The 18521-nt window shown below is 40.4% G+C and overlaps 1 protein-coding gene across 1 annotated transcript in view; it reads left to right on the top strand.

The window, feature by feature from the left end:
- FAM159A (family with sequence similarity 159, member A) overlaps positions 1-8827 on the top strand; it is a 17857-nt gene extending 9030 nt beyond the window's left edge. The window contains exons 3-4 of the mRNA XM_009871971.1: positions 7335-7476; positions 8734-8827. Of these exons, the coding sequence (XP_009870273.1) occupies positions 7335-7476; positions 8734-8827 (236 nt within the window). The remainder of the gene's footprint in view (positions 1-7334; positions 7477-8733) is intronic.
- Positions 8828-18521: the final 9694 nt, after the last annotated feature.

The following is an 18521-nucleotide window of genomic DNA, read 5'->3' as shown; positions in this document are numbered from 1 at the left end:
CAGGAATTTACCTCTATTTGTTCTTGAACGAGTGTTCTTCAATAGTATCAATGAAGATATTACGTATAAGGTTCCTGTATTAGCTAAGTATGTTGTTAGCCCTAGAAAAAAGATCAGATTTTAATCTGAGAACTGAATTTCAGGAAGAATGAGCTCAGTCACTGGTGTAGGCCAGGAGTAACTAATTAAATGTTAATGAAGTTTTACTCATTTCTATATGTAGTACAGTACTGTAGGGTGCAGAGTAGATCCCTTATCTGCAAGGCAGTGTGCACAGGCAAACAAGAATATCCTGTATCTTAAGGAGTTCACAGTACAGTTTCTTTTTGGATCTAGTATTTCTCAATGAAAAGCAGGAAAGTAGCCTATTTACCCCTTTCAAAGAAATCCTCTCCTTTTACAGGCAAAATCTCAGCTCTTCATATATTCTTTTTGATCACATTCTCCCTCAGAATGTGGAGTTCACCAAGGTTTTTGCTTGTGGGTTGATGGTCTGCCTTACTGAAGTGTCAAAGTACTTCACAGTTTTTCTTCTATTTATCCTCACAACCACCTTTCTGAAGTAAAGAGAAGCTATTAGATTCATCTCACAAGGAGACAGAACTGCAGGGAATTGTCATGTTTTTAATGCTTTGTGTGTCAGTCTAGACATTTATGTCCAGTGGAATACTGAAAGGACATCACTAACTGGAAAATCTTTGTCCTTTTGCTTATGATACCTCTTAAAAGCATGGTTCTAAGATTACCTTGACATAGGAGTTCTGTGGTTTGGAGAATTGAGCTGTGCTTTTTGAGACCAAGGTGAATATTCAAATGATTGAAGCATGCTTTTTCTTAGCATAGAGAACTCGCTTTTTAATAATACGAGTTGCTTAGTAAGCTCTTTCTGAAAGGAAGGATTTTTCATTGCACTGATAATAGGTATTTCTATTTCTCCCATTTGAAGGCTGGAGAATTATAAAGGGGTTTCTTCTTGGTAAACAAAGGCCCCCAAAAAATCCAAGCCCTGAGAATGCTAGCATTATGGGTTTTTCTAAGATGAAAGGGAATTTGATCGTGTGTTCTTTGTTCTCCTAGCTAAAAAATCTTCTCTGTGCAAAAGGTTTATCCCCTTCAACATGTCGTGAACTAGGGGAGTCACAAGATCGCAAGTATTTTGTTAAGGCTGAGTGAACAATGCTGGGGCTGCCAAGGGAGGCGAGGAGCACTGAGTAAAGATAGTGTAATTGTCAAGAGAGGAGTGGTAAACAGGCAGAAAAGGAGGAATCTAGAGGCATATCTGCTGCTTAGCTCTGGGAAAAGGTGCTTGTATGCTTTCCTTGACTAGGCAGCTGATGAGAGAGGAGTGATCATCTCTGCTGGCCTCTTGGAATGAGTTTTGAAATTGGAGGTAAAAAAGTAGATAGAGACTGTCCACCTTCATGACCCTAACAGTCTGTAAATACATTTTCTGAGTTGCTCCTGTATTTCTGCCAGTCTGGGAAGGCTTTAGGGGCAATGTGTCCTGTATCACTGCAAACTGAGAATAACAAATTGTATTTTATGAACTTTGCACAGGAAGACCTCTATAATGCACTCAGAATCAGACTGCAGCGACCTTTGGGTTGGAGTGTGAAGAGAGCTGTGGCCTTGTAAATTACTCATAAGTGCTGGGGAAAAATGTGCTTTAATAGAAGAGATGAATTCCTTGTTCTCACAAAGCAATGACATCATAGTGTGCAAAAGTTCATGGTTTCATTTAATAATAAGGAAAATACGCAGCTTGAAAAACAGCCAGGTGACCTTGCTGTCTTTATTTCTCTCCTTAACTAAAGATTCCTCAGGGGGCACCATTCAAATATATAAAACTTAGAAATATTTTGATAAAAAAGCACCAAACTCTCACACTTTCTTCTTAGCTCAGTAGAATTATCTGACTCTCTTGGTTCTGGAACCAGATAGCTGCTGTCTGAATTCAGAGACACAGCTTGGTTTTTGGAGTATGTGTTGAGAGCTTTGCTTCCTAGGTTTATCAATACTTTCCACTATGTGGTTTTTCTGTAGCTGGCCTTAAATTTTCCTGAGTTAGGCTACTTTTCTCTTTGCAGGCATCTGCCTCGGATATCTGTATTTAGGAAAAATAAGCCAAATGGTCTCAACTGTTTAAAAAAAAAAATAAAATCTTTTGCGAACAAAGAAATTTTCTGGTTTGGAGCTGAGAATTCAAATTTAGTGGAAGGGTAGCTTTAACTCAAAGTTACGTCGCTAGGAAAGATTAAATTTGGAAATGCTTAAATTGGACTCCTTAGCGTCTTGGTTTCACAGACTTTGTAGTAGCAGTGAGTTTTTTGCAGCTCACTAAGAGTCAGGGGGGTTTTTAAGTGTAAAGATACCCATAGATCCTCTAACCTAGGTATAAAATCTAGACCAGCTTCAAAAAAAGGGTCCCTTCCTCTAAAACTGATTTGCATTTTTTATTATATTTTATTCTTTTTAGGTTTGTCTTTTTTTAATCACAGATGAAATAGCTTACTGAAAAGACCTGGTTTCAGCTAAGATTTTGACTTAAATATTATTGCACAGATTTTTTGAAATGTCAAACTATCAAATTCATTTTGATATTTTGAAAGCATTTTTGAAAGTCCCATCTCCACGAACAGCTCATACTGTTCGTGAAGATGGGACTGGCATGGGAAGCATAGCAGCAGAAAATTAGGAGTGGAAACCAAGCGGGAGGAAAGAGGGAAGGAAATGAATGAATATAAGGTAAGAAAGAAATGAAGTTTGAAATGTGGTCAGGAAGGTCTTTCCTTCTAGAGCTTTGCTTTCTCTGCCATCAGCAGGTATCAGTGAAAAGCACTGATGGGTTTTTTTCTTCTTAGTGACTCAGTGCAGACTGCTTTTGCTTTGGTTATTCTGATCATTTGGACAAGCTTGAGTTGTCTGCACTGAATCTAAAGATTCCAGCCCTTCTTCCTTGAGCAGGTGTCTATATAAGTTACCTGGTGGAATTTTAATGAACTATTATTTACTTTAGCCCATGAAGTTGTGTCCTGAAAAACAGCATTCAAGTACGACTAAGCTTGAAAGCCAAACGTGCAAAAGATCGGAGATGACAGAACTTAAGATTTTCTGGGCAACTGGTGAAATGCCTGACTGAAAATATGCTTTGTTTGCTCTTGTCATCTTTTAATCTTTCTGAAAAACACAGGTGATGCTTCTTTCATAAAAAGGAGTATTGTGAGCCTCTCCCCATGCAGTGCTTGAGATTACTGGCTGGAAGGTGCAGTGGAGACAACAGTGACCAAACATGTTTGGAGAGGGGTGAAAGTTTGAGGTTTCTGATCTATTTTCTTGAATATGGGAAAATTTTCTGCCATTTCTTTTAGGAGACTCTCTGATTTCCTGCTTAAGTCCTGCTTATACCACAGTGCTGCTACCTTAAACTGCTCTTCATCTTTATGCTTATTCCTTTTTAGTAAAAGTTAATAACTGCAGCTTTCCAGAGACTCAGGAGTGGAAAGTGGAATGGCTCTGGTTTATCTCATCATCTATAAATTGTACAGGAAGATTCCAGGAACTGTATTTTTTCTAGTGCAATGGGCATATCTACATATTACTATTTGGAACTAAAGGAATAATCCTGTTAGTTTAACTAAAACTGCTTTTGTTTTACAGACAATGAGACTAGAGGGAGTTCGATATGTTAAAAAACAGAGGCACTGGATGAATTCAGCCAATGCTGTAATGAAAACAGGTACAGCAAGAACATTTATTTTCATCTTCTTTTATTGTATTTGTATACCCTCTGCTCCATTTTACAAGTGGTGATGCAGAAATGGTATTTTTCAAAATGCTATAGTTCTTTTTGTGGGTTTTTAGCTTTCTGAAAAGCACTAGCAAACTGTCTCTGATTTACTTAGATGTTGTGCTGATGCTGTCCTTGCAGTGGGAAGTGTCTGCAGAGACTAGAACAAAGAGCTTTCACAGAGAAGTGTTGTCTTTATTGACTTGCACATGAATCCTCCATCATGGTTGTGTACCAGAGAAGATTACAGTCTTCTTAGGCTTCTTTGTCCTTTCACTGATGCTGTCCGAGATGCACCAGGGCTTTCTGAGGAGGCAGCCATTGTAACTTATCATTCAAGATAACTTCTTTAGGGATGAACTACTAGAAAGGCTGCTGGGTAAGAACAGTGAAGTACCTGGTGAGGAGTTTAGTCACACTCCATTTCTTGGGGATGATATTTAGGAGTGCTGAGTCAAGTCTGATATAGAACTGAAGAGAGTTATCTTGCAAAAAAATGAAGTTTCATGTGCTGATTTGATTTTTATTCTGAAATCATGTCTAAAGTTCAAACTGCCATGTCACAGAGCATGCATTACAGTGTTTCAAATGTATGCCAGCACAGATGAATTGTACTTTAGACTTAAGAGGAATTTATGAATGATGGCAAAGACTTCAGATGGCATGTAGCATGCTTTTTATTTTCTGCAGGGGTGAAACACCCACAGAATGTGAGAATAGCCATAGATCAGCAATTCTGTCACAGGGGTGGGGGGTGAAAAAGTGGGCCTGTTTGCTTAGCAGTTGCTCTTAGACAGGAAAGTAAATGTGTCAGAGTTCCCTGCTTTGGTTATTTTCTCTTGTACTCTTAAAAAAGAGCCACCCCGTGCATTGTAAAAGTGCAAATGCATCTTTCTCAACGCTGTTATCAGCATAACAGGTTGATTTGTGCTGCTTGTCTTCATGAAAATACTTAAGTGTAAGAAGACTTTTTGAAACTCCTAACCACCTTCAGCACTTTTTTCTGCTGTTGCAAATGAAATAGCTTGTGGGAGAAAAATGCCATGAGAAGACTAAAAAGCATCCTGCAATCACAATGCCGTCTGTAGTGAGAAGATCTCAAAATATCTGAGGCAGGAGCTAAATACTGAAATGAGACCTCGGTTCAGGTCTGTGAATGTGGCATCACTTTCTGAAGGCCACGAGCCTCTTTTTTCCTTGTGCTTCAGATTGCCCGTCTTCCACTGCATTACAGAGACTAATGTTTATGAAGTGCCCTCAGGTGTAGCCTGCTGACCACTACTGCTTACAGGATGAGAGAAGTGGGGAGAGAATTGACAGGCCAGCTGCAAAGGACAGGGGTTTTTTTAGGTTTTGAATGAACGCATTCTAGCAAGACCAAAAAATTCAGAATTATTCAATTCTTTTTGGTTGGCAAAAAGGGGCTGGCTTTATTGTAAAGACTCAAAATACTTGAGACCTCTTTTTGGAAAGCTATGCCATTAGCCTGGGAGCCTTTTTGCTTCCAGATGCAGAATGGAGCAGCTGGGAACTTTGTGTGAAAATGGAAAGGAAGGCAAGGATCTCTTCTGAACTTCAGCAGATAATCTGGTTAAGTGTTGGCAGAAATTCCAGGTCTCTAATTGTGTTTTGTCTTCTGCTTCTCGTGTTGTCTGCTTATTGCAGATTTCATGCCCTCACCTGTTATGAGGAGCCACTTCACAGTGCACTGATAAGCCAGAGAGTCCGTCAGTGGCTGCAAACCTTCTACTGCTGTGAAAAAGCTACATGTGGCAATTAGCTTTGATTTAGCTTGCATACTTTCTCTGCCAAATTCACTGATTTTCATTAAGAATGGGGCCTCCCACACACTTGCAACTGATGTAGTTCAGCATACAATGCAAGCTTGTTTGCATGCTCTTTTCCAGCAAAAGGGGCAAACACAGCTCTTACCTTTAAAAAGGGAGAGGAGAGGAACTAGGCAGCTGGAGGTATCGCTTCTAACTTGAAGTGATAATACATCAAATTATCAAACAATTGAGTTACAGGAAACATCTTATGTGGATTTTATGAAGACAAATCATAAACCAGTCTAATTTCTAGCTTTGTCAAAGTAGTTTTGCCTGTCAGATAAGTGGAAACAAGAGACCATGACTTACAGGTCTTTATGAAATTCAAAGAGAAGTTTTCAGTGGCCCATTTTCAAACAGATTTTTGGAGGGAAGGATGTCTTGTTACTCTGTTCCATTTGAGTAGTAAGAGCTTGGCTGAAGGACTAAAGAACGTATGTGTAAAATTTACGCATGATACTGCACTGGGAAGGGTTGCAAGACTCTGGGGATAAAACTACCTTTCAGAAATATCTCAGTGCCCTGGAGAAAAGATCTGAAATCAAAAAGGTGAAATACAATAGAGGCAGAAGCGAAGTACTGTTTTAAAAAGGAGAAACCAAATCTTCAAATGTACCTAAGGGAGAATAGCTAAGTAGTTTGTGGAAAAGATATCTGGAGATTTACAGTGTGCCATAAACACAGTATTGATGTGTCTGTGCTCTTCTTTTAGTCTAACATACTAAAGAGGGAGACTCTTTATAGGATACAAAGTAATAATTTGCTCCAGTTAGTGCTGGCAGTGCCTCTGTAATGCTCTTAGGTATTGATACACTGGAGAAGAGAGGAGACTGAGAAGTTTGTGAAGATTTTGAAATGGCAGGACAGGCTTAAGGTGGCTTAAGTCTAGAAAAGGAGAGTGACAGTGTTCAGTTATGTAAAATAGAGGATTATTTTCCTTGCCTATGGCAGGCAGGGTACCTAATATGCTGAATTTCACATTGAAAATCTTGCAAACTGTAACTGTAGTAGTACTGGACCAGCCAGTGAGGCAATTTGTGGGACTTTGAAGGGCATCTTGAAGAGGTGAGATTCACGCTTGTCAAAACTGGGATGAAGGATCTCTACAGCCTTAATGTATGTGGGGCTGTGTCTTACCTCCAGGCACCCCTTAGGCCATACCAGCAGCCCCTGGCTTTTCGTAGAATCATAGAATCATAGATTTGCTAGATTGTGTCCAGGTCTGGGAAGGAAATATCTGTCAAGCTGCTCTGAGTAGAGACAGTCTTGGGTCCTGGGTCAACACAGGCTGTGCGGGGGTCTGGCCCCTAGTCTGGAGGAAAAAAAGCGATGGACATAGTAGGAACATGTGAGCTCCTTTCTGATCTGGTATTTAATCAAGGATGCTGTATGTGGAGATAGAATATAATATTGCAGCTAGAAGGGACCTACAATGATCATTTAATCCAACTGCCTGACCACTTCAAGGCTGACTAAAAGTTAAAGCAAATTATTAAGGGCATTGTCCAAATGCCTCTCAACCACTGACGGACATAGGGTATTGACCACTTCTCCAGCATCGAGTCTGAACCTCCCCTGGCACAGCTGTGAGCCATTCCCATGGATCGTATCACTGGTTACCAGGGAGCAGAGCTCAGCAGTTCCCTCTCCATGTCGCCTGCTCAGGGAGCAGCAGAGAGCAATGAGGTTGCCTCTCAGCCTCCTTTTCTCTAAACTAGACAAGCCCAAAGTCCTTGGCCACTCCTCACAAGACATGCCTTGCAGCCCTTTCACCAGTTTTGTTGCCCTCTTCTGGACACATTCCAGATCCTTAACATCCTTCTTCAGTTGTGGGGCCCAGAACTGCACACAGTACTCAAGGTGAGGACGAACCAAGGCTAAATACAGTGAGATAATCACCTCTTGATGAGCTTACGCTCTGTGTGTGACGCACCCCGGGATGGGGTTTGTGCTCTTGGTTGCCAGAACACACCTTCGACTTGTATTGAGCCTGCTGTCAACCACATGGCAGTACTGGGGGAGAGTACAAGTCTAAGTTTGTATATATGCCTCATACATGTTGAATTAGGTTGGTCAGGAATGTATAACCATCCTCAGAGCCTTAAGCAGAATAAAATCTAGAATCTGTAAAAAAATATTGCTGATAAGTTGGATGAGCGTCATTCTTGTTAATGAACAAGCATTGAAGTGTTCTTTGCTGGTTAGGATGTTCTTTGCTACACATTGCCATCTGCCTTGAAATCCAAGATTTCACACTTCAGAACTTCTGTCAGTAGCTGAATTAGCTGAGATTTTCTGGCCAGACTTCAGTGCATGTCCACTGTTTTTTGCCTATCCAGACAAACTTTTTTTTTTCTAAACCCACCTGCACCAACAGCTGTTGTGCTTCACCTCAGAAGCAATCCTGTTTTAATGAGCAGTAGAGTTACTTCTTTGTGTAGAAATTCTTCAAGTGTAGTTTGGAATATATTTTGGTATCCTTCAAGGTTAAAGGCACACATTTTGAGTATGTCTATCATTAAAAAAAAATTAAATGCACAGATCAGTGTAGATATTATTGGTGAATTTTCCAAGAGGCACTGCATAGAAATGTTAGATGAATTACTATCTTTATCTACTAAGCCTTTTTTGTTTTGCTGTAGCACTGGTGTGCCCTGAGCCTTCATCACTGCAAGATGAAATCCTCAGTTGCACAGCAGAAGAGCAATAACATCCTGAAGGTCTCTTCCAACCAAAACTGTTCTATGGTTCTGTGATTCTATGAACAGATCTGCCCATCCACATGCACACCCAGAAGAGGCATTTAGTGTTTCATAGCTGCAGTGATGTCCTTCAGAGGTGTAATTTTTCACGTAGTGAAGGTTAGGACTATAATGAGATGCTTGGAAAGAAGTAATCCCAGTGAAATACATTGAGCTGTGTGATTTGTTCTGCATTTGCTTGTAGGATCTCCCTAGCAACTCTGCTGTGCAGGGTGAAAAAAATCTTCCCCTGTTCAGTCGAATTCTTAACTGCAGTTGGTGTTTTGCAGATACCGAGTTGCATCCTTCATGAGGCGCCACCGAAACTAGCTGTTGACAAAGCCAAGTGGCTTCAAGAGATTTCCTGAGCCACAAGGATGACCTGTGACTGTGAGCCACAAGAACCTGACTCACTCTTCCAGAGGTGTTTCCTGGCTATTACAGCTGCCGATAACCAGAAGCCCATGTGAAGCTGTGCCAGGATATGTATTTCTGTATTTCTGTGGTTACTGTACTGAAAAACAGTATATTTTGATGTGTGCATACCAGCCACTGCTGCTACTCATTTTTGTGCAAAGTGTTGTCTTTACCCCGTGCAATTCCAATAAGAACACACCATGTTGACCAAGCTTTATTTTAGGCTTTCCCTGTGTGCTGTCTTAATGTGGTGTCTTCACATCATGAATAAGGTTGTCTTTAGCCAACTGTGATTGTTCAGTGCACAAACATCTGTGAATGCAGTACCTCAATAAAATCTGGCATTTGTTTGTCTTGTATTTTTCTTAATTTATTGTTTTCCCCACACCTTTGTTTCCTCAGAAGATTCTCATGGATCTTAGTAATTTTGATGGGAGAATTTTCCAACAGAAAAGTTAAGTTAGTAAGAAGTGAGGTTTTTGTAGGGAACTTTTGATTTCAATAGCTGTTTTTGTAGGAAACTGCAAACACTGAAATTAACTGAAATAAACATCCACAAATGTTTTGGAGATTCTGTGCCAAAGTATGTTAGGATATTTATTTTGAAGCAAACTTAAAAAATTTTCCAGTAGCGTTCCAGTTTGGAGCACTAATTTGTAAAGCTTTGAACTTCCTTCAGGTAATCAAAGAGCTCTAATTGCACATTTTCTTTCCCCAGAAGTCTTAGGAACAACCAACGTAGTCCTAACTGTCATATTTGAGCTTTCAAGTGTTTCAAGCTTTCAGCCTCTAGTCGTGAACATCAATGATAATGCTTTCTTGTGAGGGTCCTTTATGATCAGTGATCAAAAGAATTTCTAAAATATTTAACCATATTGTGTATGTGAAGGCAGCAGACAGATTATATTTTCAATTTGCAGGTGTAGCCTAAAATATTTACCTACCATGTCAGTTTTGTTTCTGATTATGCTTCAACTTTTTAGTTCCAGGTCATTGTCTGCTTCTTGGGAGTGATGTCTTTGTGTGTAATAATGCTTGAAATTTAGAATTATCCACAGCTGGCTGGTATTATATCACTAGGGGGCCGGTTGGCTCAGTAGGGCGCCGGTTAGCTCAGTCAGTAGAGCGTGGCGCTAACAACGTTAAGTTCGGGAGTTCGATTCCCGTGCAGTCCCCATGTGTTGCCTGATCTAGTCGACAGGTGGTGTCCCTGGCGGCAGGGAGGCTGGATTAAAATGATCTCTAAGGTCCCTTCCAGCTTAGGCCATTCTGTGATTCTATGATTATGCATCAAAAAAACCCCAAATGTTTCCAGTGTAAGATACACTTAAGTCACATATTGCATTGTATGAAATAATATACTTATGCCTCCAAAAGAAATAGAGAATGTTGTACATGTTCTTTCTAGAACTATTTGCATCCACTATGTCATTAAACTGGCATTTGCTGCTGTGGACTTCTAGAAGGTTAAAACTACATTCGATAACAAAAATATTTTTTTATAACAATGGAACATAAACCTGATCTCCCAGCCTCATAAATTTTTTTGATTGAGACTGTCAGAGAACAGAAGGGAAATAGATTTATGATTTTTGCCATCTGGTTTCCTTTGGGGATCCCAGCCCTGAGATACACCTTCTGGAAGCGAATGCTTTTTTTCAAACCACTAATAAAAGACTTCTAGAACATGATAAAAAAGAGGATTTAAGTTATTTCAATTTCATACAAACTTGAACCAGCGCTTTTGTAACGTTAACATTTTAAGGTGTTGAAGATATGTTCTAGAATAGACTCTTTTGAATGTTGCACATCAAAATAGCTTTGGTTTGGGGTTTTTTTGGGCAATTTCTAAATACAGGATTTCTCAAGTGACAAGATTATTTTTTCCCTTGGATGTTGGGCTTTTTCTTCATTTTGAGTATCTTAAGATACCAAAGTAACAGAAGAAAAGTAAAAACCAGAATGCAAAAAAAAATTGCTTCCAGTTCTTTCCTGAAGTCCAGTGCCTGTTTACGTTTTCTGGTTCAGAAAATTCTTTTTTTGTTTTTCCCTTTTAGCTAGTTATTTTGTAACACGGAGTTTCTAAATGTCCCTGCAAAAGGACCTCCCACGCTGGATTGATTGGGGTATTCAATCTGCTGCCCGTGACAGCTCTCAGTCATACTGTGTGGTCACAAGAAGGGTGCCTCCCTGTGCTTAATAGACATAATAGGGCTTAATGCACTTATTAGGCATAGCCCTAATTTTTGCCCTGGGAACGTTTTAACCTTAAGTGGTTTAAATGACTGTAGTAAAGCAAAGTCAGGGCTCTTCTGCTTCCATCGGCTATACAGAAGCTAAGAAAACTCCCAGGAGTTACTCTGTGTGTTTTTTCTTGTTTTTCAAAGCTGAGGATTTTTTGTAATTAAGTACTTAATGACTTTCATAATTAATCACCTTATTTAAGCATGATTCCTGAAATCTTTGGCCTTTGCAATTTCTAAATTGTGGAAGAAAGACCAAAGAAAGTCACAGTTTTAGCAAATGAAAACAATGTCTGTTTTAATTGTTTTCCTCAAATGTCAAATGCTAGAGATCCATTGTTCCATCCTTTGAGTTTTGGAAGAAATGAGGCAGGAAGAGCATAAAGATTCAGCTACTTCCTAGGAATACAAATGAGAAGCTTTTAAGTTTTCATCTGTTAGCCCGAAGCTTATAGAAATTCTTTCTCTCTTAATTTGAAGTAAGAAATTTAAAATTTTGTCAAATAGATTAGATCTAATTATAGTTGTAAGGTTAGAGGAGTGGTAGGTATCTATGGAAGATCTACTTGTTCTTTTCTTAGCCGTTTGCTTAGAAAGTTAAAAAATATGAGAAGACTTCATATTTTAGCACATATTGAATAGTTGCATAAAGATCCATTAATATATTGCATCTGACGTAGAGGATGAGAGAATTCTGCAATGGACACGTTTTGGGAAAGTCAGTTCCAAGCCATATGAAGCTATTTCTGGTTCACGAGAGAGTTCTCTGCCACACTGAGCAATTTTTTTAAAAAAAAGAAAACCTGAGCTGAACAACCAGCAACGTTAGGATCTGAGTTCCCAACCACCATTTATTTCTGGAGTGGATTTTTGGGAGCAGGGTGTTGGTTTCTAGTGGTCAACAGGATTATTGCACTTGGCTTCCCTTTTCTGTCATTCTGTTGTTCCCTAGTGACTATGCAAGTGTGCTCCACAGGTAGAGATAATTGGTTTATATATGTGTGTGTCTTTACAGCACATTTGTATAAAATGCCTTTGTATGGGAAGAATCTCTCAGGTATCTCTGAAACCTTAAGTCTGACTAATATACTAAAATATAAATTTTAGGTGTGTTATACACCTGCTGTGTAAGAACATCTTTTTAGTCTTCATTATTCCTGTGCTTTTTCCAATCCACATCCTTTGGAAAAAAACTGTTGAAGTTCCTTTCTTTATATATAGAAGAGTACATTTTCATGGCAACAGCGACGCAAAGCATTAGAAAAACTGTTGAAGAGCCTTGCTTTATATATATAGAAGAGTACGTTCTGATGTCAACGGCAACACAAAGTGTTGAAATTGATTAGTGGAAACAGTGTAAGTATAAAGAGCTGCATGTAAGCGCCTTTATTTGTAGCTGATGTTTCAGGATAGTCTAGCTGAAGAGTATTTTGTGAAACCACAGCTTCCCTTTCCCCCTTGTTAAAAAGAAGCTGGTGGAGACAGGGTGTAAAAGACTGTGATTTTTTTTTCTCTGCTCAACCAGCTGTGCTGACTGTTATACCAGCTGGGCCAAGCAGTCTTACCGAGAGGTTTTGGGAGAAAATGGGTCGTTCAGGCTTTTGTTGGCTGCGGATGGACTTCTGCACAGAGGCATGGAAGTGTTGACAGGACGGCAACACTATCCTGGAAAAATCTGTATCAATTCCAAAAAGGCATGCAGGAGCAAGACCCAGGATTTGCCCCCAGTGTTAGAGGGAGGTGGTAGGGGAGAGTGAGCAGGTGTCTGATGAATTTTTTTTTATTGTCATTTCTCGTGTTTACTATGATAATCTGGATTCCACAGATGACACCTTGCAATGATGTGGTCCTTTGCCATTATCTCTGCTTCTGTGTTCTCCCCCTTTCATACAGTGTGTAGTAGATGGAAACCCTTCAGAAATTCAGGACTAAAATGGCTCTGGAGATGGCTTTCAACTAGCCATGGGATAGGACTCCATCTGGGAAATGAGAAGAACTTTGTGGAAAGCAGGGCTGAGGTCAGAATCGTCCCTGAGCAAAGTTCTGACTTAATCCAGGGAGGAGAGGGAGATGTTCCTCTTGTTCCTGGTGAACGATTACTTGGTTCTGCAAACAAATGTAAGGTAAGTACGTTTCCCGTAATGAATGCACTGCAAAATTGAATCAGTATTTTTTCCTAAATGCATCAACCACAGAAATTTCAGTAAATTGGGTCTGCTCTCTTCACAATGCTGAATCAAAATGTCAAACCAGCACAACTCAATTATAGGGAAGGAAATAAAGCAACATGCTGAATACCAGCAAGTTTTTTATTAAACACTTCAAATCGCCAGTGCTATGACTGCCTATGGATGATGGGAACAGACGAGCGTGGATTGAGCTGTAGGAAAATGGACTCAGAGCACCTTCTTTACAACGTTTCAAAATTCAAATTTTCACGCCATCTGTGGTTTATAGACTGGTTGCACCCTTCAGTCTGTTACTTGTTTTACTAAAGAGATTTTTTTAGGTGCATAGAAGTGAGGAGAGGGAAAGAATCAGAATTCATGCATTTTGATTTTTAAAAAGGTAAAGGAACTTTTTGTTTTTTTCAATGCAATATTGGCTTGCATTTTGCTGTTCTTGTAAAAGATCAGTCACCCCAAAATCCTTTCTATAGAGGAGACAGTATTGCACCTGAATAATTTTTCTTTGCATTTTTAAGCAGAGATAAGTACCATACTCCTTATTTTTATGATGCTGAGAGATAAGGTGCAGTGACTTTAATGTCACATGAGGTTCTATCTGAGTGCTTCGTATTGAATAAAAAGCCAGATATTTCCAGTGAAATAAATAGCTTTATTTATGATGAAGGCAACAAATTTAGAATCTCTCCACAGTTAATGGGAGATGTTAAGTAACTTCAAGAGATACATTTGGTACTCATGCAGTATGTTGTGATTTTTTTAAAGTAATAATAACAATTTGAGCCACAGTTGGGAAATCAGTTACCAAAGTTGTTGACTCTAATGACTCCAGGTACAGGTCGCCTCTAAGTAATATGATTCTTCAAAAGGGCAAGTTATTAGATCCTGTAATTTGTGAATATTTCCTATTTTTATTTTCTCCATTGCCATGGGAAGGCAGCAGCAGGGAGAGCAGAGGTCATGAGGTCTCGTTAAATCTTTTGAAGAGCTGGGCAAAGTGCTAAACATGTCTTTCACATGCTTGCCTCTGCATTGAGCACAAGCTGGTTGTAAAGCTGGTGCAGCAAGACTGTGGTAGGACTCTGGTGTTAAAGATCTATATATACTATAATGATATATCAATATCATGATACTAATCTCATGCTCCATTTGGGGCTGTGGATGTGGTTTGCCTTGATCTTGCTGTGCCTTGACTTTGGTTCTTTCCTAGTCTCTCCCCAAGGCTGTAATGGTGCCCTGGATGGCACCTCCCCTCCAGCAGGAGAAGGGCTGGAGGCAAACGGCACTTTTCTCCTCTCCCCCATCCTTCTCTCTTCCCAACAGAGCAGCAGAGCAGAATTGGCTGCCTCATCTGCAGAGGCTGGGTCCCAGGAGAGAGGTGTGCTCAGAAGGGGTATCCTCTATGCTAAAAAGTAACGGGGCAAGGTGGAGAAGGTCCCAGCAAGTGCATTGTCTGCCTGTAATAGGCTTTGGGTTTTATTGTGAATGAGCCCACTCTTTCACTGGGGTTGGCTGGGCAGAAAGATGCGAAATAAGAAACCTACAGTCCTCTGAATTTCCACTGACCTTTTCTTCAAAAGCTGTCATAGCACTGCAGTGGGAGCAGTGTCACACTTGTTTGATCTCAGCGTTGTGAAAAATTCAGTCCAGTCCACCTGTCCACCGTTCTAAGTCTCCGAGTCGGACAACCACACATGGTGGTTGTGGTGATAAAAACAGTGTGAGTCTGAGAGGGGCAGAGATGGAAAGGAAATGCCTGGTTTTGTGCTAGAACTGGGGAAGCAGATGGAAGTACCTGCTTCATATCCCACAAGAACTAGGCTGTGAACTCAGCCCCGACAGGATGAGACCCACACAAATGCCTTTCCGGTAGCTCCTGAGTTTCAATCACATCCTGGCAACATTTTTTCATTTTGGTTATGTGGAAGAAAGAAGCCAGAATTCACTTGCAGTGTTTTTATAGCAGACAGAGTTTGTGAGATTTGGTCTCTAATGTGTGACTTTACTTTTCACAGAATCACAGAATCACAGAATGTTAGGGGTTGGAAGGGACCTCTGAAGATCATCTAGTCCAACCTTCATCCCAGCACACCTAACCACTACACCATAGCCTCAAGTGCTAGATCTACTTTTTTTTTAAACACCTTCAGGGTTGGTGACTCCACCACCTCCCTGGGCAGCCTGTTCCAGTGCCTCATCCCTCGTTCAGTAAAGAACTTCCCCCGAATATCCAATCTAAACTTCCCCTGACGCAACTTGAGGCCATTTCCCCTTGTCCTGTCATTAGTAATTAGAGAGAAGAGACCAGCACCAGCCTCACTACAGCCTCCTTTTAGGGAGTTGTAGAGGGCAATAAGGTCTCCTCTCAGCCTCTTCTTCTCCAGACTAAACAAACCCAGTTCCCTCAGCCGCTCTTCATAGGGCATGTTTTCCAGACCTCTCACAAGCCTTGTTGCCCTTCTCTGCACCCGCTCCAGCCCTTTCCAGGTTGCACCTCTAAAGAGCAGTTAGCAAGAAGTAGCATGCTGCCTCCTGCGTAGCATTACCTTTATCTAAGCTGCATTTGTGCTGAGAAAACGTGGAGGTAAATGCACCTAAGCCAACACATTAGGGATGTTCATTTTGTGTTAGAGAAAAATGGTATGCACAAATTGCATTTCTTTCCAGGTAAGAAATCTGAGAGCTCAGCATGAGAATATCAAAACTTCATTCCTAAAAGTCTTCACCATATTTAACTGTCTAACATGTAATTTACTAGATCTGATGCAGAGTAGTTGCTCATAATGCAGATGAAAACACATCTGTCCCTTTCAATAGCAGCAAACCTGGGACTGGAAGAAATTCCCACTGTATGTCTCAAAGCTCAGCCTTCCACCTATGAGGAGGTAAAGTACCACTTCAGATACAGATGCCTTTCCCTCCCAGATGTGAATATGAATCCCAGACATGGAGCACAGCCCCATGTCCAATGTTAAGGCAATAATAAATAGGAAGGATGACATTATGAAGACAAGAAGTTGCTATAAACCTTCAAGTGACCAGGGGTCTGAGTGGGGTGACCTAGTGCTTGGCCAACTCAGCTACACATGCTGCCTTGGCAGACCTTGGAGCTTGGAAGAAGGCAGATATTGGGGATGCATCCAGCCAGCAAGGGGCTACAGAGAGGGTCAGTGCTGGCATTTTGTGTGTGGCAGATGATCATGGACTTTTTCAGCTATATTCACTGCATTTTTTAAGATGGAGCAATCAGATCTTTGGAGGGGAGAAGGAGTCTTCGTCACTCATGGGAAAGCAGTGAAACTTTGCTGACAGTAAATTGGCTTGAGCTGGAGGGAGGTGAAAGGGAGGTAGAAGAGGATGGGGCTGGCATTTTGGGACGGCAAGGGAAACACCTAATTCTAAATCTCTAATTCCCCTCTGACTCCACTTTTCATTCATGAGTGGTGATTCACCATTGTCTCTTACCATTTTTTCTTCTGTGTATGGATTTAAAGCATCCAGTCACTATGGAAAATACCTCTCACATAAATGTCATCTGTGCTGTGGAGAAAAAACAAAAAGATCTTAAAGTTACAGCAAATCGATGCCATCCTTACTGGTGAGTAACAAGTGTTTTAATTCAAGTTTGACAAGTTTTTGGGTTTGTGATTTTTGGTCTGACTCTTCACTTTGCAGCAGATTAGCATGTTAATGGGTGGCAGTTGGAGTAAAGATCTCTCCAGTCTGTCACGACTGGAGACCTTTTTCCACTCGAGAAAGATAGTGTTTCTTGCAGGTTATCAGCAGGCGATGTTTTCTATTTATCAGCTTGGCAGCAGTAAGTGATATGTGGAGCGAAGAGCCCTCAGTGGTAGTAACATTTCAATAAAGTAATTTTCTAACTTACTCAGAATACCACAATAACAATAGCAATAATAAAGAAGTGGTAAAGTGGTTGCACTGAGCAGTCACTGTAGTGTTGAACAGCGGATGTGGAATAGTACTTTAACTCACAGAGTAACTCTTAGTTGTGTGCCAGCCAAAAATAAAACCATCACAAAACAAGATGCTTTGTGCAGGTATTTGCACGTCTTTTTGGAGTAGCATGAATAATGAAAGTGCAGGACTCTGTTTCAGTGATATAGTGGGACTAAACTGGATCTGGAAGTTACACTTGGGGAATTCAAACACCCATAGAAGGCATTCGCTGGCGGATCACTGGGCTGTATCTGAACAATGCTCAGCATCCATCGCTAATCCCACACAGTAATAGCCAGCAAAATGGAAATAGAGAAGCAAGAAGTCTGCACGGTAGGGAAGGATGGAGTTAGAAAGGACTTTTTCTACAGCATATATCAGATAACAGAAAGCCTGTGGAAGGCGTTGATCTGTCTGGTCATTTACACCAGAGGTAAAATCTGTAAAATTGTGTTCATGTGTCCAGTCAAGGACACTGGGCAATAGACAGCCTGGTCTAACTTTATCATAATCTGCAAAATGTTTTGTCGTTCAGGCTCCTTTGGAACAAAGTTGTGAGGTGCAATGCCAGAGTATGGCATCTATTTTCTTGTGCTATTTGAAAAACATAAAGAAAGAGGAAAAGAAGTACCAGGTGAGACAAAAAGATTCTCCGCTCAGGGCTTGTTCATCCAAAAGGGGTGCAGATGTGCCACTGTAGCAAAAGAATTCAGTGCAGATTGCTTTTGTGTTATCCTGCAAGTGCCAAAGCTCACACTGTCATACTCAGCAGCGCTTGCATCACAGTCGCCCTTGTGACTTGCTTTTAAAGGCAGATCACACGACAGCACGACACATTATCAGGTGTTCTCATCCAAACGTTCACGCACTTCTGTACTTTTTTAGTGTCTAACATGGCAACAGAAATAAGAAAGATTTTTGGGAAAGTTATTTTCAGCCTTACAGATTTCAAATTCTTTCTTGTTCCTGCCTCAAGAGGGAACAGCATTTGTGCGGATTTCGACTCTCACAGCATAAGATGGTTCAGGAAAAATTATTTTGAGTTTTGGCTTCTGGCTGATATGTCCCTGAACATTTACAGTTTTCCAGATTGTCCTTCTCTTTCAGGAGCACTATGTTCCATTCATTACCTGAAACTCAGGGGTTTGACTGGAAAGTGTTAGACTAATCCCTGGTAGCTTTCAGAATCTAAGCTTATCTGAGGTTTTTTAAGGTATATCTTGAAACTGATTTGGAATATGAATATTTTAACAAATTTTTGGGTAACACATAGGCTCTCCAGTCTAATGACTAGGAAGAATAGGATCCTACAGTATCAAAGACACATAACAGCCTTTCATAAAACAAGTTTTTAGGAGGCA

Source organism: Apaloderma vittatum, unplaced genomic scaffold, assembly GCF_000703405.1.
Source record: "Apaloderma vittatum isolate BGI_N311 unplaced genomic scaffold, ASM70340v1 scaffold40646, whole genome shotgun sequence".
In the NCBI taxonomy this organism is placed as follows: domain Eukaryota; kingdom Metazoa; phylum Chordata; class Aves; order Trogoniformes; family Trogonidae; genus Apaloderma; species Apaloderma vittatum.
The sequence above is the reverse complement of the archived record's forward strand: the minus strand, read 5'-3'. Positions and strand labels throughout refer to the sequence as shown.